General features: G+C 49.9%; 1 protein-coding gene across 4 annotated transcripts; it reads right to left on the bottom strand.

Moving 5' to 3' along the window:
- Nucleotides 1-1,272: 1,272 nt before the first annotated feature.
- SLC52A3 (solute carrier family 52 member 3) lies at nt 1,273-16,749 on the bottom strand. 4 transcript variants are annotated; one of them, XM_015149297.3, is made up of 6 exons: nt 16,657-16,687; nt 9,142-9,327; nt 6,421-7,038; nt 4,728-5,233; nt 2,913-3,036; nt 1,273-2,434 (listed from the first exon to the last, which is right to left on the bottom strand). In XM_015149297.3, the coding sequence occupies exons 3-6, from the start codon at nt 6,985-6,987 to the stop codon at nt 2,222-2,224; spliced, it is 1,410 nt and encodes a 469-aa protein (XP_015004783.1). In that variant the 5' UTR covers nt 6,988-7,038; nt 9,142-9,327; nt 16,657-16,687; the 3' UTR covers nt 1,273-2,221.
- Between the last annotated feature and the right edge of the window lie 3,891 nt (nt 16,750-20,640).

Genomic DNA, 20,640 nt, shown 5'->3' with positions numbered 1-20,640 from the left:
CTCTACTGAAAATACAAAAAATATGCTGGGTGTGGTAGCGTGCACCTGTAGTCTCAGCTACTCAGGAGACTGAGAAGCAGGAGAATCCCTTAAACCTGGGAGGCAGAGGTTGCAGTGAGCCAGGATCACATCATTGCACTCTAGCCTGGGCAAGAGCAGGACTCTGCTTAAAAAAAAAAAAAAAAAAAAAATTAGCTGGGTGTGCACCTGTAACCCTAGCTACTTAGGAGCCTGAGGCAGGAGAATCACTTGAACCTGGGAGGCAGAGGTTGCAGTTGAAACTAGGCCGCATAAAACTTAGAAACTAGGCCTCATAAAAAAAAGAACTTAAAAAAATTAACACCAGGTGGCTCTGGATAGGGTCCCACCCTGCCTCAATAGGGTCCCACCCTGATAGGGTCCCACCCTGCCAATTCCGGGGGTCCCACCCTGCCTCGAAGTTCCCGGAATCAACAACTCCAGGAAAAAACCTCATAAGGTCCTGCTCTAACCAATTAGAACAAGACACCTTGCTCAGGCCATAGACAGACCCAATTACCACGCGCCTAAAGCTTTGTTTGAATTTCGCGCCCTAAGCTGTGTTTGAACTTGTGTTTGCCTATATAAACAGCCTGTAACAAGCAGTCAGGGTCCCAGGGCCAACTTAGAGCTTGGGACCCTAGCGCGCTAGTAATAAATAACTCTCTGCTGTGAATCTCGTGTCGGTGATCCTTCGTGGCGACCCCTGCCCAGGAAGGAATCGACAGTTCGGTTCCAACACAGTGACCTGAGATCGCGCCACGGCACTCCAGCCTGGGTGACATCGCAAAGACTCCATCCCCCCAAAAAAAAGCCCCAGAACCAGACATCCTCTAAGCACTTGATTCTGTTCATTTCTGAACTTAGCCTTGAGCTTAGAGCCAAGTGGAAACTAATTACACATTTTGGGAGTTCACATTAAACTTCTTCTTTTTAAAATTATTATTTTTGATACAGAGTCTTGCTGTCACCCAGGCTGGAGGGCAGTGGCATGATCTTGGCTCACTGCAACCTCCACCTCCGGGGTTCAAGCAATTCTCAGCCTCCTGAGTAGCTGGCACTACAGGCATGTGCCACCATGACCAGCAAATTTTTGTATTTTTAGTAGAGATGGGTTTTTGCCATGCTGGCCAGGCTGATCTTGAACTCCTGGCCTCAAGCGATCTGCCAGCCTTGGCCTCCCAAAGTGCTGGGATTACAGGCGTGAGCCACTGTGCCATGCCTGAATTTCTCCTTTGAAGGAAGATCTGAGTGTAAAAGCAGGGAATGTCTTTATTTAAAAAAATGAAAAACTAAAGCTAAAACAAAATAACAATCACCTCTGCCACCTCCATTTGAGAGAATACTTCCAGGGGGTCTGCGTGTCTGGTCCCCAGCCTGGTTGGGGATTTCACTTTCAGAGGCTCAGGGATGGGCCCTCCCCAGCCCCACCGGCAAATCACCCCTCCTGCTTCCAGGAAGGTACTTACTCTCCAACAAGTGGGCTTTATGGGCCAGGAAGGATGACAGGAAGGGGTGTGTGGGGTACTCTGTCTCTCCACACTGGGAATCCGAAAGCCAAGATACCCAAGATTCTATCGCTAGCTGCTTGTCTTGTAGAAGCCCCTCTGTGAGACTGAGGGGCAAAGGAGAGAGGGCAGGGGCCTGTCTCAACCCTCTGGCTACTTCTAGGTTGTGCTGACCGCCACTCTTGTTACTATGATGGACTCTCAGGTCAGCAGGTGGCCCAGGAGGGCTTGCTTTATGCCCTCCTTTTGTCTTCTTCCTTTTGTCTCTGTGCCATGCCCGTGAGGTAGTTGGTACTTACTGTAATCCCCATTGCATGCATGAAGAAACAGGCACAGAGAAGCCAAATGACTTTCCCAAGGTCACACAGCCTGAAGGGACAGCTCACCCTCCCAGCTGTTTCCCTTCTAACACCCTTGGGCCTGCCTCCAGCTAGATGCTGCAAATCAGTCCTCTCTTGAGAGTCAAGGCAAAGGAGATCCGAACTTGTAGTCACAGGTACTGTGACACAGAGTTGGGGATAGAGCTGCACCTTGCATTTCCAGGTCGCATCTTCCCCACAGTCCGTAGTGGGCACTTGTGTTCATGATTCAATTACTCAGGCTCTGCATCTCTGTTCCTGCCACTTGCTCTGTGACCTTGCCTCTCTGGATCCCAGTTCCGTCCGTTAGCGATGGGGGCGGGGTTGGTGGCATGCCTAGGCGGGACAGTGCAGATTACAGAAGTCAGCGGACGAAAAGAGCCGCAGCACGTTGACCAGAGGGAACATGAGCAGCGCTCCGAGCAGCGAGCCCAGCTGCACCGCCGCTCCGCACCACAAGAGGGCGCTGCGGCTGAGGTCGCGCAGGATCACGCCTAGCATCACCTTGACGTAGCTGAGGCAGCCGCTGAAAAGCACCCACGAGGCCACCTGCGGGGACGGGAGGGAAGAGATGCAGAGTGACAGGGCTTGCAGGGCGAGCGCCAGGACAAAGAACTCTCACAGGGCTCAGGGAAACCCATGGAATACTCTCTAGGTGCAAGGAGAGCTTTCTGGGAGTGATCCTGAGGGGCTGACGGGTCCCATGAGTTGACAGCCCGGGGGCAAAGGAGAACCCAGTGGCTTTTCTGGGCTCATGTGCTCATGATCAAGTCAAGGGCCTTTGAGAGAAGGCCACTGCTGAGGTACACATGGTGGGAAGAGGCCTACCAGTCACCTCGATTCCCTAAGCCTCCACTCTTAAATGAGGAAGGGGCACCCCTCCCACCTGGCGCTTCCTGGGAGAGCCCCACAGACTCTGCTCCCGGGAAAGGGCTGCGCCCAGGCTCTCCCAGGCCGTGGCTAGGAGCTGAGGGGTACAGAGTTGAGGGGTACGGAGCGGGAGCAGCCCCACCGGCCGGATACTCACGATGAGGACTTCCCCACCCCAGTGGCCCTGCAAGAGGGGGCAGGGGCTCATCACCGCCATGGCCATGTTGTAGCCCCCAAAGCAGGTCCCAAGCACGGAGAGGACCCCCAGGAACAGCAGAGACCTAGAGGAGAGTAGGGGAGGTGAGTGGAGGCGGGAAGCCTGACCTCTGACTCCCCGCCCCCGCCGGGGTCCATGTGGATGGCCAGTGCCTCCAGAGTTAGTTTAGATGTGGACAATTCCAGGCTGCCTGGCCCAAGTGGGTCAGGGAGGTTCCTAAGCGGGCAGGGCTGGCCTGGGTCATCCCCAGCATTAACGGTAGGGCCTGGCACCCCAGCAAGAAAAACACAATGGAGTCTGGCACCGGATGGTCCTGGTTCAAATCCCAGTTCTACTGTTTAAGCTGAGACTAGTCTCTGAGCCTCCAAATGGGAGTTTTGCAAGTCTGCGTGACCTCCAGGAGCAGAGCATGCAGGGCCTGGCTCAGTTGTGGGCCCATCTAGTGTTTACCTGCTGCTATTTCCTCCTGCAACACACCCCCAGCCTCAGCCAGGAAGCTGGGCTGAAGTGAAGATGGCTGGATCCGGGCATTGGTATAGCAAACCCTGCTGTGCCTCCTCAGGGGACCCCTCCTCATCTGGCCTCAGCTACCTGCCTCTGCAATGTGGAGTTTGCTGATCTCCAGGGGCCCTGGCAGCTGGTTTGCTGCTGCTAGGAGCATCTCTCTACAGGTGGCCTTCCATGCAAACCTACATCTGACAACTGAAGACACTGTCCTTCCTCAGAAGTCCTTGTCCGTTGGGGTCCCACTCTCCAGTATCCAGAACACCAAGACTGGTCCACGCCCTGGGTAAGAACAGATGGAGGTCTGCCTATACCCTCAAAGACTCTTGCTGCTCCAAGATTCTTGGATTCCATGACTCAAATTCTGTAATTCTAATATTTGGGGTTTCTTAGATTTGCAGGTCGGGGCCTTTGGTCCTGCTTCCCTCAAATCCTCCATCCTCTTTCCAGTTTCTAGGTCCCAAGGTAGAAAATTAGCTTTCTGGCAAGCTTTTTGTCAAGATCTTCTGTCCTCACTGTCCTCCTTCTGGGCTGGGAGAGTGGGTATAAGCAGGCCAGTGAGGGCAGGCAGGCCAGCGTGGATGCGAGGCTTTAGGACCTACCTCAAATGTCAAGATCCCGAGGTGGTATTTCTCATACAGGAGTCTGAAGCCCCTGCCTCAGAACTGTTTGGGTTCCTTACTAAAAATTGAAATCCCAGGTCCCAGTCTAGGCTGGTTCAATCTGCATTTTATCAATTTGCCCAGCCATTCTTCTAGAACTGTGGCTCTAACGGAATCAGCTGGAGATCAGAGGCAGGAGGGCAGGGCTGAAATCCTGGGAATTAGACCAGGTCAAGCTCTTTCTCCAAGCCTCAGGGTTTCCCCATATAAATGAGAACTCCAGTGGCTGTCTGCTCCTCCTCATGGGCTTATGACAATGATGGTCAACACTTAGGCTGGACCTGCCACGTGCCAGGCACTGCTCCAAGAGCTTTATAGAATCAGCTCATATAATGCTTCCAGCAGTCCTAGGAGGTGGAACTGTTACTACTCCCATTTTCCGATAAATATCCCTGAGGCACAGAGAACTGAAGTGACTTGTCTTATCACACACAACTGACAAGTGGCAGAGCTGGGATTTGGACCGGGGTGCTCCGAAAACCACGTGCTTAACCACTACATGTACAGCCCAGTGGGTGCGTTTGGAATTCTGGGTTCTGAAATGAAGTGTTCCCCCACTAGGATTCCCTAGGACCAGATGAGAGCACACCTGTTAGGCAGGAACATGGAGAGCAACGAGGCAAGAGGGTTGGCCACAATGCTGAGGGTGGCAGCCAGGTGGTAGGCAACTGGCCCGTAGGACAGGCAGGAGTAGGTCTGCACAGAGGGCAGCACGCCGTTGGTGAGCGCATTGACGAAGGCCACCAGGGTATAGATGAAGGCCAGGTGGGCCGGGCAGCAGGGGGCTGCTTTCTCCTCTAGATGACCCTGGCCCTGGCTGCTGTCCACCGTGCCTGCAGGGCCCAAGTCGTTCTCTTCCCGTGGCCGGATGGAGTGGAGGGTGACCTGGTCATTGAGGAGGTCTTCCACGGAAGCCTCCCAGCACTTGGGTTGACGCTGGAGGACAAAGAACGCCACGAGGCAGCAGGCCATCATGACGGATAGCAGGAGGAAGAAGACCAGGGGTGAGAAGTGGGCGGGGAGGTAGCGGCTCTCCAGGTGGGACAGGGGCGCTTCCATTTTGGGGAGGGCGGACACCAAAGCTCTGGGAACTCCCTGCAAAGGACAAGACGGGTCAGTCAGATCCCTGGTCGGGGGAGGGGATCAGACTGCAGAACAACAATCATGACAGTGATAATACAGGATACAGATCACCTGTTATTATTAATAGATAATTAGTAAATAAACATAACTAATAAGGTGGCAATAATGACTGCTCATACTGACTGCCCACTGAGCACGGGCACCGGGCATGGATAAGCCCCTGTGCCTCCTAACAGGCCTGTGCAGTGGGGACCAGCATCCCCCATTTTAGAGGGACCTGAGGTATCGGGATGCTTCGTCCCTTACCTGAAGGTCACAGGGAGAATGTGGCAAAGCCAGACTCCACCTGGTGCTTTCTGACTTGGAAGCTACACCTTTTACCACTCTGCTACCCCACAGCAGTGGCAAGCACAAGCATGTTCAGAGGAGGGGCTAGCTGGAGACTGACTGAGCAGGGGAGCCGCCCACCTAAGGGGAGAGCCCTCACCTAAAGGGAGAATCCCCCACCTAAGTGGAGAGCCACCACTTAAGGGAGAGCCCCCACCTAAAGAAGAACACTGCTCCAGCCACCATCTGGGAAACAGAGGCCCTCAGGACATGCCATCCCAAAATATGACTGTAGGAGGCCAGAATATGCCACCCCAAAATTGACCTATTGGCATATTGTTTACTTCTAGATGGTTATTTTGAAAAATTGCAGACTAAGGAGTAGCTCTGAAAAGTTACCATTTTGTAAGATAAATTTACATCTAAAGGAAATTTTTATTAGTAAAGGTATCTTATCTGTACCAAGAAGAGGTATCTGAACCAGGAAGAGAAAGGTGGCGGCCTTTATCACCTGAGGAACTTTTATCTGCATAACAGTGTAATGTTTATTCACCGTAAGTTTCCTCCCTTCATCCTCCCATAAATTTTCTCCACCATCCTGCAGAAGCCCCAAGTCCCTATTCCCTTTTGTAGCTCAGGATGCTATATAAGCTGAAATCATCTGGCCCTGTTTTAAGTCTCATATTTGGGGGGACTCCCATGTGTACGTATGTAAGTAATTAAAATGGGTTTGCTGCTGTTGATCTGCCTTATGTCAGTTTAATTCATAGACCGACCAAAGAACCTAGAAAGATGGAGGGGAGCAGATTTTTCCCTCCCCTACATTTGTGACCAAGCCAAGTGCTGAGATGGCTCCGGGTGATGCTGGGTACCTGTGCGATGTCAGTTTCCTGCGTGGGTACTGGGCTTGGTATGCTGTCTGATAGCTCAGTGACATTGACGCAGGTAGTAAGACCCGAGCCCTGGGCAAGAGCCACCAGGGCAGGCAAGAGGCCGCTGAGTCCTTCACCCACAAAGAAGGTGGTGAGGTAGTAGGTGGGCAGCCGGCTCATGAAGGGCAGGAAGGTCACCGAAGAGGTGCAGTCTACCAGGGCCAGGAAGAAGGTGAGGACCAAGAAGGCGATGCTGTGTTGGCCATCCAGCACCCAGGAGGTCGTATTCCAGAGGAAGGCAAAAATGATGCAGGTGACAGTTCCCACGCCCAGCAGGGTGAAGATGATGGGCACTTCAGAAAGACAGCTGGGCCGGAAGCGATGGAGCAGGGTGACCAGGAGGGGCCCGATGTTGGCCAGCTGGATAACCACCGTGAGGTAGGAGGGCAGGTACCAGCTCTCAGGCAGCTCCATCACCAGCAAGGGCAGCTCTACCCAGAGCCCATTGATGGTCACCCAGGAGCCCATTCCGAAGACGCAGACCAGCAGGTGCATCAGGAAGGCCATGGCGGTATCTGTCCTGGGCCAGAGGCTTCCCCAGATCAGCCTGCGGTGGGGCTGGCAGAGAAGAACACCAGGTGAGTAATTTCAACTTCACCACCTAGCAAGATGCTGGGACCTGGGGCCCAGGGTTTTCTCTTATTACTCCCCTTCTTGTGAACAAGCTGGCTTTTTTTTTTTTTTTCTTTGAGACGGAGTTTCGCTCTTTTAGCCCAGGCTGGAGTGCAATGGGATGATCTCGGCTCAGTGCAACCTCTGCCTCCTAGGCTCAAGTGACTCTCCTGCCTCAGTTTCCCAAATAGCTGGGATTACAGGCACATGCCACCACACCAGCTAATTTTGTATTTTTAGTGGAAACAGGGTTTCACCATGCTGGCCAGGCTGGTCTCGAACTCCTGGCCTCAGGTGATCTGCCTGCCTCGGCCTCCCAAAGTGCTGGGATTACAGGTGTGAGCCACCACGCCTGGCCCAAGCTGGCTTTTTATTAGCAGAAAACAAGGGAAGGCTTTCCTAACTATGACTCGTGAAAGAAAAGTTCAATACAACACACAAAAGAAAACAAAGTAGCTTCTGCAAAACGTACCAACAGCAAGGTCAAAAGTTAAATGAAAACATAGGGAAAATATTCGCAACATAAATCACAGACAGAGGGCTCATCTTCCTAATATATAAAGAGTTTTTAAAAATCAAGAATGAAGAGACCCCATATAGAAGAGGGCCAAGGATATGAACAATTCAGAGAAAAAGGTACAAATAAGCTTTAAAGAAATGAAAATATTATCACCTTCATTCACAATAGGAAAACTACTCCATGTGCCATTTCTAACCATGAGATTGTCCCAAAGCCTGACAAAATGACTCATGTACAAGGTTATTATAGATTGTGATCTTGTTGGTAATAGCAAGTTGTAGGAAATTTTCTCCTGGGTGGCTACCAACAGAAAAATGGCTAATTAAAGGGACCTGTTGGAATACCACATACTTGTTTGAAGGAATAAGGAATAAGGAAAGCAGATCTTGCTGGATGATAAGGAAAGGTCTCTAGGCTATACTGATAATCTTGAAACAAAATCAAGGCAGGTAAATGGGACCAGGAAAATGTGTACTGCCTTTTGGTCATACAAGAGGAGGAAAAATATGTTTTCTTTGCTTGTACTTGCACAAAGCAACCCTTGAAGGACACACAGGGACTGCAGGGATGTTGATGATGCCCCTGTATATCTTTTTTTTTTTTTTTTTTTTGAGACAGATTCTCACTCTGTCACCAGGCTGGAGTGCAGTGGCGCAATCTCAGCTCACTGCAACCTCTACCTCCTGGGTTCAAGTGATTCTCCTGCCTCAGCCTCCCAAGTAGGTGGGACTACAGGCGCCCGCCACCACGCCCGGCTAATTTTTTGTATTTTCAGTAGAGACAGGGTTTCTCTGTGTTAACCAGGATGGTCTTGATCTCCTGACCTTGTGATCCACCCACAGCCTCCCAAAGTGCTGGGATTATAGGTGTGAGCCACTGCACCCGGCCCCGCCTCAGTATATCTTTTAATAGAGTTTTGATTTGTGAACCATGTAAACATATTACCTGATGCAAATATATGGTTACCTGAAATGAGATTTCAATCTGGCTTTCTTTCCTCCTGAAATCATAGAACTCTCTAGGTGGCCTTTGGAGACCACTTCCTCTAGCCCTCCAGAACCATTTTGCCATCTGTTTACCCCCTTGCCAGCTACCAGTGGCAGCCCACCTGTGCTGTTACTAACAACTTTCTTCTATCTACCCTTAGTCTGAGCAGTAATATGGGAGATGCCAGGAGTGAGGCTCTGGAGCCAGCTGTTTGAGTTTGACCCTGGCTCTGCTGCTTACAATCTGGGTAACCCTGGGCAAGTGACTTTGCCTCTCTCTGCCTCATCTCCTCATCTGCAAGTAGGGGATAGTGATAGTATGAACTCCGTGGCTTGTAATGAGATGTAAGGATGCTGGTGGGTTTATGTTGTTTCCAACAGTCCCAGCATACAGTAAGCACCACTAAGGGCTACTGATCATTATCGTGAAATGGCAGGTTTGGTGACATCGTTATTTTTGTCTAATTCACATGAGAATTAACACATGACTATGAAAATTTAAAAAAGGAAAAGATTCCCCCACTCGGTATCAACTGAACTCACCAGTGGTATATGCACCTTTTTGTAGAGACACGTCAACTGGGCCAGTCTCCACGTTTTGTAGATGGGAGACGGGGTCCGAAGGGGCAGCGGGGCTTTCCTGGGATCTGGACTGGGTCCCCTGCAGCAAGTGGCCTGTCCAGGGTTCCTCAGTTCACGCCACAGTCTTTAACTCCATACTCCTTCCTTCTAGTACAAAGCAGGAGTGTCAGTTGTGGCCACGCCTCACCCAGGAAACTCCTGAATCCTGGTGGCTCCTCCCAATGGTTCCCACACACGGAATTCACCCACAGGGCTGGGACTTCCTTCCTCATACCTTCGCTGAGCGAACCCAATGCTCAGTTGCCTTTCTGGCCACCTCCTTTTCCTCTCTGAGAGGAGCCACTCCTGGGGTGTAACGCAGTCAGGTCTCCTAAGAGTCCAGCTCTGCCCCCTCCCTTCTGAGAGGACTCCGTCCTCTCCCTTAGGAAGCTGACTTGACTTACAGCACAGGTGAGGCCTGCTCTAGGCGTGCCAAGAGGACCCAAGGAGGGAGGGGAAACTCCCAGGCAGCAGTGGCACACCTTTGCCTTTGCTGTCCTCCCAGCCTGGAGCAGCAGCCCCCTCTGCTGTCCACATCCAAGCTTTCTACAAGATCCCGTCCTCCAGGAGACCTCTGGCTGCCTCGCCTTCTCAGGTGTCCTCACCAGGGCCCCATGACCCCTGCATTTCAGGTCGTTCTTGTGTGGGTGCATGCAGGCACATACCTTGAGACTGAAGCTTTTTGAGGGCAGGGGCTGCTTGGGAATCCGACGTTTTGAAGGTGGAAGGGTCTTTCTCAATGACTTAGCTTAGGATTTGTAAATTATTAACTCACTGGCCAAAGCCAGACAGCAGATACATTACTTTGGTTTGCCCAGTGTGTTTAACAGTTTGTTACTGTGATCAGCAATGGAGGGGATGGCAAGCAACCTTCAGCATTTCTGGCTTCTGAGGAATATTTTGGAAGAAGTGGCCACCCACTTTGGCCTCTTTCTCCATCCTAGACTCGGGCCATCTTGACGCTGTCTCCTGCAGTAGCATCTGGAACCAGTTGTCTGGGTTCAAATCCCAGCTTCAACCCTTACAAGCTGAGCCAAGTGACTTAATCTCCTGTGCTTCAGAGGATCCTGTCTTCTCTTGCAAAACAGTTAGGCTGTCAGTACCAACATCAGAATTGTTGCTAGGAACATGCAAAGTGCTAAAACCGTGCCTGGCAAATAGTAAGGGCTCAGTGAACCATCATTATAAGATTACTGTTTCAGCAAACATATCAGTTGCATTCAAAAACATGTAGTTAACGGCCAGGTAAGGTGGCTCACGTCTGTAATCCCGGCACTTTGGGAGGCTGAGGCAGTCGGATCCCTTGAGGTCAGGAGTTTGAGACCAGCCTGGCCAACATGAGAAAACCCCGTCTCTACTAAAAATACAAAAATTAGCCAGGCGTGGTGGTACACACCTGTAGTCCCAGCTACTCGGGAGGCTGAGGCAGGAGAATTGCTCCAACCTGGGAGGTGGAGGTTGCAGTGAACAGAGATCATGCCACTACACTTCAGCCTGGGCAACAGAGCGAGACTCCATCTTAACAAATAAAAAATAAAAAAAGAGACCCAGTTTTTGTTAGGCAAATGGCCATCCAACTAAAGGACTACATTTCCCAGACTTCCTTGTAGCTGCATACGGCCCTGTCATCAAGCCAATGAATTCATATGCGACTCTGAGTAGTCTCCTTAGCCCATTTCCTGTTTAGAAAAAAAAAGTGCAGCTCGTTGCCAGCGCTCATGTAATTTTATGTAAATATACTATTTGAGGTTGAAGCAAATCTGACTGATTATGACTGGTGTTTTTTGTTTGTTTGTTTTTTTGAGACAGAGTCTCCAGAGTCTCACTGTGTAGCCCAGGCTGGACTACAGTGGCTTGATCTCGGCTCACAGCAACCTCTGCTTCAGTCTCCTTAGTAGCTGGGATTACAGGCGTGCACCACCATGTCCAGCTAATTTTTTGTGTTTCTTAGTAGAGACGAGATTTCTCCATGTTGCTCAGGCTGGTCTCGAATTCCTGGGCTCAAGTGATCCCCACGCCTTGGCCTCCCAGAGTGCTGGGATTGCAGGCTTGAGCCACCGTGCCCAACCCTAAATCTGACTGATTTTCAATGTCAAAATAAAATGTAAAAACTGTTTTTGGAGTTATTTCTAACCAGAAATAACATCAGACTCATCTATTTCAGAAAAACTGGATTCATCAAATAAATCTTTGGCCAGCAACTGTTTGAGAGCAATGTTGACATCACATGTAGGAATGCTAGGATTTGAGATTTTCAGCAATTGAGAATGACTATGTTTTGTAAATGGAAATACAACCACTAAAACCAGAATGCTATAAATGGAGTGATGTCTTTTGTTTCCAAAGTCAATATACTAGAGCGAGGCAAAAATAATAATAAAAGCGAGGTATTTTGTGGCACAGCTATCTTGTGGTAAATGCTGCAGTCACAAGTGGGTATTCCTTCTGGCAGATGGGGAAAGAGTTAACAATAAGGGAGTGGCCCTTCTGCTCTTCCTCCATTTGGCTGTCTGGAATCAGATGTGATGGCCAGAACTCCAGCAACAATTTTGTGCTATGAGGCATGCAGTGGAGGTTAGATGCATACTAGGCTCCTTTGGGATTTTGTGGCGGAGAGCACCCATACCAGTCCTGTTTTGCCTGTGTTGAACTGTTTTGTTTGTTTGTTTAATGTTATTGTTAAATTGTAAACAAACTTCTATGTTGTTTAAGTCACTCTTATTTTATATACAACAAAAACACTCAGAGGCTGGGTGCAGTGGCTCACGCCTATAATTCCAGCACTTTGATAGGTCGATGCTGGTGGATAACTTGAGGTCAGGAGTTCAAGACCAGCTTCCAACTGGTCAACATGGTAAAACCCTGTCTCTATCAAAAATACAAAAAATTAGCCGGGTATGGCAGTGGGCGCCTGTAATCCCAGCTACTCAGGAGGCTGGAGCAGGAGAACTGGTTGAACTTTGGATGTGGAGGTTGCAGTGAGCAAAGAGCACACCAGTGCACTCTACCCTAGGCGACAAAGCAAGACTCTTGTCTCAAAAAACAAAAACAAACAAACAAAAACTACTCTGTACTAAGTGCACAGAGATACATGTTCCAGGATATATATTGACAGATTATAGTAACCAAAAACTAATGAATACATTTATCTCCTTTACCACCTACTTTCTGACTCTGAAACTTAGGTCCTGTCCCAACCAGGATTTGATAAAAAATCAAAATTTAACAAAAGTAGTTGTTTAGACACTTGGGGGCAAATGTCTTGCAGAGAAATGAAAAAAAAAAAAAAAAAAAAAAGGAGAAGAGAGAAAGAGGGAGGAACAGAGGAACAAAGAGCCCTCCATAGAGAATTTGGTACCAGAAGTATAAATTGAGACCAAGAGTCATTTCATGTATCGAGACTGGAGTCAAAACTGTAGTGACTATCTGTATTCTGAATATTTCCTGAAATAGCCTCAGACATTCCAGGAGAAATGAACAGAAGCACAGTTCGGCGGTACAGGCCTGACTCACCCAGGTCAAGATAGCAGATGAAGGTGCAAAATAAATGAAGATATAGCAAAAGCAATAAATGACATACCTAATAAAGAGGGCTAAGTCAGTAGTTAAGGGGAGTAGGTGAATTTGCAGATGATGGTGACCTTTGCCACCTAAAAGGCTATTAAACTAAGGAGAGTGTCCAGTTAAACATTTACAAACATCAGTAGCTTTCCCACGGAGGACCGGATGGGGAGATGAGGGCAGACAGGGCAGTAGTCTGACTTTCTTTTATGTTCAACAAGTCCTAAGCACGGAAAACCTAAATCCCCGCTCCCCACAAAGACACATTCTCTGATTCCGACCCAGGTGCCGCCACCGCTGTGTCACTTGAGGGATGGGATTTGGCTCTGGGGGTCTGTTTCCTTGTCTGGAAACCAGGCACGGTGGGGTTGGTCCCCACGTGACCCATCTGCGCTATGGCCCTGGCCCACTCCCAAATTGTCTCGTTCCTCAAAAGTGAGGCGTGATTTTGGACCTCAGGGACACAGTGAGGAACAGTCATCAATGACAACGAAGCGAATGTCTTAGGCAGAGGGAACTACATGTGCAAAAAGGCCCCAGAGAAAGGAGAGACTCAGAATGGCTGATGTTCGGAATGTGTTGGGATACTTTTAAAAGATGCATGTCTGCATCTTCTGTTTTTGTTGTTGTTGTTTGTTTGTTTGTTTTACAGTGACCTTGCAGTTCTTGTTTATTCATTTAACCAATATTTCTTGGGCACCAACTGTGTGCTCAACCACAATCCCTGCTCTCGGGAAGGTGTGGGAAGTGGTCACGAAGCAGAATAAAAAGCAGAAACACAGAGCAAGTCAGATGGTGGCAAGGACTCCGGAGGAAAGCAAAGCTCCTGAATGAGGAATGTGCAGCTGTCAAGGAGAGGACATGAAGGGAGTGTGGGAGTGAGCTGTCTGTGGAAAGCACGGTCCAGGGGAGAAAACAGCAAGTGGAAAGTCCCTGGGGTGCAGCCATGCCTGCTCTGTCCCAGAAGTGGGTTTTGCTGTTCAAAGGATAGCTAGGAGGCCAGTGTGGCTGCAGCAGCGGGAGCGAGGTGGGAGGGGAGGAGACAGGGCAGGTTCCCTAGGGCCCTGTGGTGAGAGCTTGGGTGTTTTCTCTAGAGCAAAAAGCTCCATGAGTAGGCAGAGGAGACCAGCTCTAATCTGATTATCGTGCTGGCTGTTGTGAGGAGAAACATGAAGCACCAGGGAGGAAGCAGGAGTAAACCTTCGGCGGGTTAGGAAGCTGTAACAAAAGGGCTAAAAATCACCATGACAACAGTGACAACCATAGCTGCTACTCATCAGCTGCTTATTGTGCCAGACCCTGTGCTAAGCTCTTTGCACACATTACCTATCAAATCTTGTTCCATAGTCCTGAGGCTGGCATTATGATTATCTCCATTTTACAGATGAGGAAACTGAAGTTTAGAAAGGGAAAGAAATTTGCCTAGGGTCATACAGCTGGGAGCTGAACTTTACATCCAGGCATGCTTGACTGTGGACCCAGCCCTGAGAAAGGCCTCGGGGTGAAGGGGTTCTGAAGAGGCCATGGGGGCCAAGCTGAGCAGGATCTCTTTCCGCTCAGAGACGGCCTCCCGAGACTTGGGCCGGGGAAAGAGAGAAATGGGGTACAGGCTCGGGAGAAGATGAGAAAGGCTCTGAGACATGTCTGCTTCCCAAGGATCCAGGACCCCCCTGTGATCACCAGAGACCAGAAACCTAAGGCTTCACATGAGACAGTTAAGATGCCCCATAATGGGTGGGCAACGGATAGAGAAGCTAGAAGGATCAGTTCCAGGCAAAGGTTTCTCTTTTGCATTCTTGCATCAAAAGCTGTGAGCCCCCAGCCCAAGAGAGTGAAGGGAATTGGGAGTGGGGTTCTGTCCAGGTCCAGTGCACCCTCATTGTACGGGCTGGGCCATCTCCTCCAGGGAGCTCAGGCAGCTTCCAACCCACCCGCCGCCCCCCGCCCCCCTCCACATTCTCCTGCCCTCTGCTTTCCTCCATCAAAGTATTACTGACACCAGCTCAGTTACGGGAGTTTATCTGTGTCTATCTGTTGAGCGCTGGTCTCTCCCACGGGAGTGTAATCTCCATGTGAGCGGGGACTTGTCCTCTCTCCCAGTGCCCAGGTGACCATCTGGCTTGCTAAGGGCTGGGCCACCTGAGCTCCTGGTACCATGGCTGGGTTCTCGCTCTGCAGGGATAATCTGCCAGCTGGTAGGCACCTAGCCCTGTGGGCCAGACTGGAGGAAACCTGCCTCAGCTATGCGGGTTGTGTTGGCCAGGGTGACCCCTGGGGCGGTGCCAGGTGGTAGCCCGACACTAGATACATCTCACTTCTGGGCAAGGGTCTGAGCTAATGCTTTCCTGGGTTCCAGGCTCCTGGAGAAGTTAGTAGCCCTGTAGGCGTCTACCTAGGGCCTGGCCCTAGCCTCACCCTCATGAGAGTGGGTAGGAATGGATTGGCTTTGAGCCCCTGAAGAAGGGAGGCTGAGAGGTCAAAACCACAAAACCCACAGGGAGAGATGGGAGATGAAGGGGTGAGAGAGAAGAGACTGAGACAAAGAGACAGAAAGAACCAAAAGCTAGAAGCAGAAATGGGGAGAAAGGACAACAGAGGCACAGAGACAAGGAAAAACGGGAAGCTGCAGCTGAGAGGGAGGCAAGGAGGTGCCAGGAGGCAGGAGGCAGCTGGAGCACTGGGAGCCTGGGCCCAGCTCAGCCACGCTCACTGCTCACAGCCACATGTAGCAGGAGGCCATCTCTACCTCTCGTTGCTAGGACCCCAGAGCTTCCCTGGAACTCATCCCAACTCAGTATCCCTATTGCGTAGGTGGGGAAACCAAGGCCCAGGGAGGAGTTAGTGCTTCCCCGAACCCTGTCCCAACCCTGACCTCAGGCTGTGGCAGACATCCAGGCCTGTGCTGACCAGCTGTGCAACCTCAGGTCAGCTGCTCACCCTCTCTAGGCCTTGGTTTCTCCATCTGTGAAAGGGTCTGGGAATGTCCAGCCTTTCTGGGCTCAGTGGACCAGGAAAAAGGGAATGAGATAACAGGCACTCAGGCTGGCAGCAGAAGCGGACTGTGAGTTCTCTTCCCCTTCTCCTCCCTCCCAAGGCCAGGAAGGGCTTCAGGCCTCCCACGGGCTGACCTTGGTGGAGCAGCCTCCCCCAGGCCAGTTCACCTCCCCTCCATGTCCATTCCAACTCCCAGCCTCCTTCCCAGGCTCCTGCGGCTTCAGCTGGTCAAGTCGTTGGGAGATAGCATGGAGATGGACCTAGGTAAAGTCAGTGGGGGCCCAGCCTCTTTTTTTTTTTTTAGACCGGATCTCTCTCTGTCACCCAGGCTGAAGTGCTGTGGCATAATCTGAGCTCACTCTGCAAACTCAACCTCCCTGGCTCATGCGATTCTCCCACCTCAGCCTCTGAGTAGTTGGGACTATTAACCCATGCCACCATGTCTGACCCGGATAATTTTTGTATTTTTTGTTCAGATGGAGTTTCACCATGTTGCCCAGGCTGGTCTTGAACTCCTGAGCTCAAGCGATTCACCTGCCTCGGCCTCCCGAAATGCTGGGATTACAGGCGTGAGCCGTGGCACCCAGCATGGGTCCAGCCTTTTGGTCTGAAGGCACCAGGGGTCTGGAATTCACCTGAATGGCTCAGCCTGTCCCAACTCCAAATGCCAGCTGAGGAGGAAACCTTTCTTCACTCCTATCTCTTTGGACTCTCCCGACATGGCAGCCTGAAACTAGGGGAAAGGCCACCAGACACCTGCTGGCTCCAGACAAGTGCCCCTGCCACATCCTGGTCAGCGTCCCATGCTCCCAGCTAGCAGCCGGCCTTGGTAGCTGCAGCGGCACCCTCACAGGCCTGAGCCGCCCCGCTCTGCCCACTTACCTGCTGGTCCAGTTCTCCACTCACTCTGCATGGGAGGGGCCAGAGGCAGCTCGTTTTGTATAAAGCTGTCCCCGCCCAGAGCTCAGGGAAAGGCAGGCGGAGGGTGGGTGTGGCTCCCAGCAAGACCAAGAGCCTACTGTGTGTCTGTAATCTGCCCTGCAGCCCAGCTAGGAGGAGGCTCCTGATGGTAGAACTGTACATTAAAGGGCTTGCTTTATTCAGTGCTCTCTGCCATCCAGATTTCATGAGGGTTGATCCCCAGTTGACAAAAGCTATGTGCAAACAGTTGGTTCTGGCACCACCAGGAGATCTCTGTAATTTCTTTCACACAGGAAGAGAGTTCCCTGGAGCAAAAACGGTTCAAATACTGGCGCTTCAGTAAGTCATGTGGAAAGCAGGGACAATAATAGTGCCCTCTTCATAGGACAGAAATACTAACTGCTAGTGTAGACTGAGCTGACCCAGTGTCAGGCATGTTCTTGGGGCTTGATATGAATTAATGCATTTAATCTTCATGGCCTTTTGGAGAGATGCTATTACTATCCCTATTTTCCAGATGAAGAAACAGGCCCAGAGAAGTCGAGAGCCTTGTGTAGGTCATACACCTTGTATATGGCAGAACTGGTCTCTGATGCTCATTGAGCTACCCTGACAAATACTGCAACCACCTGGGGGGGTTCTTCCTGCCCACTGCATAAAGAAAGACCACGGCATTGTAGCAGAGAAAGAGTTTAATAGACACGAGGCTGGCCATGCCACATGGGAGATGAGTTTGTACTCAAATCATCTTCAAAGCTTGTAGGTGAGGGGTTTTTCAAAGGCAGTGTGGGGGAAGAGTTGGGGGTGGCCAGGTAACAGGTGCTTGCTGCTGATTGGTTGGGGTGGAGATGAAATCATAGGGGGTTGAAGCTGTCCTCCTGCAGGCTGAATTGCTTCTAGGTGGGACCACAGGAGCGGGGTTGGTGGTCTGGGTAGAGCCATCAGGTTTAGGTGGAGCCATGGGGTGTCAGAGCTGCAAAAAACCTGAAAAGATGGCCGGGCGTGGTGGCTCATGCCTGTAATCCCAGCACTTTGGAGGCCGAGGCGGGTGGATTACCTGAGGTCAGGAATTCAAGACCAGCCTGGCCAACATGGTGAAACCCCATCTCTACTAAAAATACAAAAATTAGACAGGCGTGATGGTGGACACTTGTAATCCCAGCTACTTGAGAGGCTGAGGCAGGGGAATTGCTTGAGCCCAGGAAGTGGAGGTTGCAGTGAGCTGAGATTGCACCATTGCACTCCAGCCTGGACAACAGAGCAAGACTCCGTCTCAAAAAAACAAAACAACGGCCGGGCGCGGTGGCTCAAGCCTGTAATCCCAGCACTTTGGGAGGCCGAGACGGGCGGATCACGAGGTCAGGAGATCGAGACCATCCTGGCCAACACGGTGAAACCCCGTCTCTACTAAAAAATACAAAAAACTAGCTGGGCGAGGTGGCAGGCGCCTGTAGTCCCAGCTACTCGGGAGGCTGAGGCAGGAGAATGGCGTAAACCCGGGAGGCGGAGCTTGCAGTGAGCTGAGATCCACTGCACTCCAGCCTGGGCGACAGAGCGAGACTCCGTCTCAAAAAAAAAAAAAAAAAAAAAAAAACAACAAAACAACAAAACAAAACAAAACAAAACCAAACACCAACTGGAAAGATATCTCAAAAGACCAACCTACAATAGTGGTGTTATTTGCAGGAGTAATTGGGGAAGTTGCATATCTTATGACCTCCAGAATAATGACTGGCAATCGTTTATGTCTACACCTTAGGAGGACCCAGGCTCCTCTTCTTCCCCCAGCCTGCTTGCCTCTCATTAACTTTACAAAAGTGGTTGCTCACAGTACTACGGCCTGTAAGTGCAGGGCCAGGATTTGAACGCAGACTCAAACTGGTGCCTCCATGGGTATACAACATATTGCACAGATTCTGACACCTAGTAAATGCTCAGTGCATGTTGACTTCTACAAATAATTCTGGCCTGCCTGTTGTGTTATTTTCCAAGACATTCATTTACTTAACAAGCAATCAATCACTCTCCAGGCTAATGCTTGGGGTGAGAGGTGAGCAGGCACTAGGGAAGGGGCCAGATTCCTTGCTTAGCAGGCAGGTGTTCAGGAAGTGTTGCCACTGTTGGCGCTCAGGACATACATATCCCCAAAATATGACTGTGGGAAACCAGAATGTGCCATCTCCAAATACACTTCTTTGACATACTTTGAGCTGGTTATTCAGAGAAACTGCAGACATAGGAGTAGCTCTGGAAAGCTATTCTTTGGTAAAGTAAATTTACATCTATCAAGGAAATCTACATTCCTGTATCGGGAAAAGGGCTTACTCCAGAAGAATTACCCTAGAGCCCTAGAGACTTTTTTTTGCCCAGGCTGGAGTGCAATGTTGCGATCTCAGCTCACTGCAGCCTGCCTCCGCCTCCTGGGTTCAAGTGATCCTCCTGCCACAGCCTCCCAAGTAGCTGGGATTATAGGCGCACGCCACCATGCCCAGCTAATTTTGTATTTGTAGTAGAGACAAGGTTTCACCATGTTGACTAGGCTGGTCCCAAACTCCTGACCTCAGATGATCTGCCTGCCTCTACCTCCCAAAATAGTGGGATTACAGGCTTGAGCCACTGCACCCGACCACCCAGAGACTTTTATCTGCATAGCAATATAACCATTATTTACCATACAATAATTCTTCCCCTCACCTTCCCATAACTGTGTCTCCACCAACCCCCAGAAGCCCTAAGATCCTATTCCTTAAACTTCAATCATCTGACCCTTCTTTCAGTCTCATATTTTGTGGGATTTCCACACACAGATATGAATTAAATATGGTTTCTCTCCTATTAGTCAGTTTCATGTCAATTTAATTCATAGCCCAGCCAAAGAACCATGAAAGGTGGAGGGAAGCCATGTTTCCCTTCTCTATAGTACCAAATACTTTGGGTCTGTTTAAAAAAAAAAAAAAAAAAATTGCAGGACTCTCTAAATTTATGATGCCAAAGGAGAAGTTAAGCCCTGCAGAGTGAGTTATGTGGCTTGCAGGATGGCCACTTTCTTCTTCTTCTTCTTTCTTTTTTTTTTTTTTTTGAGACGGAGTCTCACTCTTGCCCAGGCTGGAGTGCAGCGGCCAGGCTGGTCTCAAACTCCTGACCTCAGGTGATCTGCCCGCCTTGGTCTCCCAAAGTGCTGGGATTACAGGCATAAGCCACTGTACCTAGCCACAATTTCATACTTATCTCTGCCAAATACTATGAGATGTCAAAATTTGGCATAGAGGGTACAAAACTATAATTCAATCCAAACAGAATAATCTTTGCTTGTATAATTTTTTAATAATGAAACATCAATATTGGTTTAATAAAGATAACTGTATCTTGAACTATTTCGTTAAATACCCTAACTTCTAATCTTGTGGCCTTAGGAAGTCTATCTAGTCCACAGACATGAAGGAAGTTTCTTTAGGGAAAGGACTGTTATCATCTTTGATATTAAAGAAAAGAGAATTTATATAAAAAATAATCTTATATGGTAAATTCTTGTTCTAAAGTAAATTAACTGGTTGTTTAAAAAGAGGGATGTTTATAACAAGTCAGAAAGTTGAGGCATGTGAGAGACTGTGTAAATTGTAAAAATTTTATAAAAGGGAATTTATGCAAGAAATGTTGTACAATTTAAAAGTGATTAGGGGGCCGGGCATGGTGGCTCACGCCTGTAATCCCAGCACTTTGGGAGGCCAAGGTGGGTGGATCACCTGAGGTCAGGAGTTTGAGACCAGCCTGGCCAACATGGTGAAACCTCATCTCTACTGAAAATACAAAAAATTAGCTGGGCATGGTGGCGGGTGCCTCAGCTACTCGGGAGGCTGAAGCAGAATAGCTTGAACCCAGAGATGGAGGTTGCAGTAAGCTGAGATTGCACCATTGCACTCCAGCCTGGGCAACAAGAGCTACATT

The sequence above is a fragment of the Macaca mulatta genome, chromosome 10 (genome assembly GCF_049350105.2).
Source record: "Macaca mulatta isolate MMU2019108-1 chromosome 10, T2T-MMU8v2.0, whole genome shotgun sequence".
In the NCBI taxonomy this organism is placed as follows: domain Eukaryota; kingdom Metazoa; phylum Chordata; class Mammalia; order Primates; family Cercopithecidae; genus Macaca; species Macaca mulatta.
Note: the sequence above shows the minus strand (reverse complement) of the source record. Positions and strands in the feature narration are given on the sequence as shown.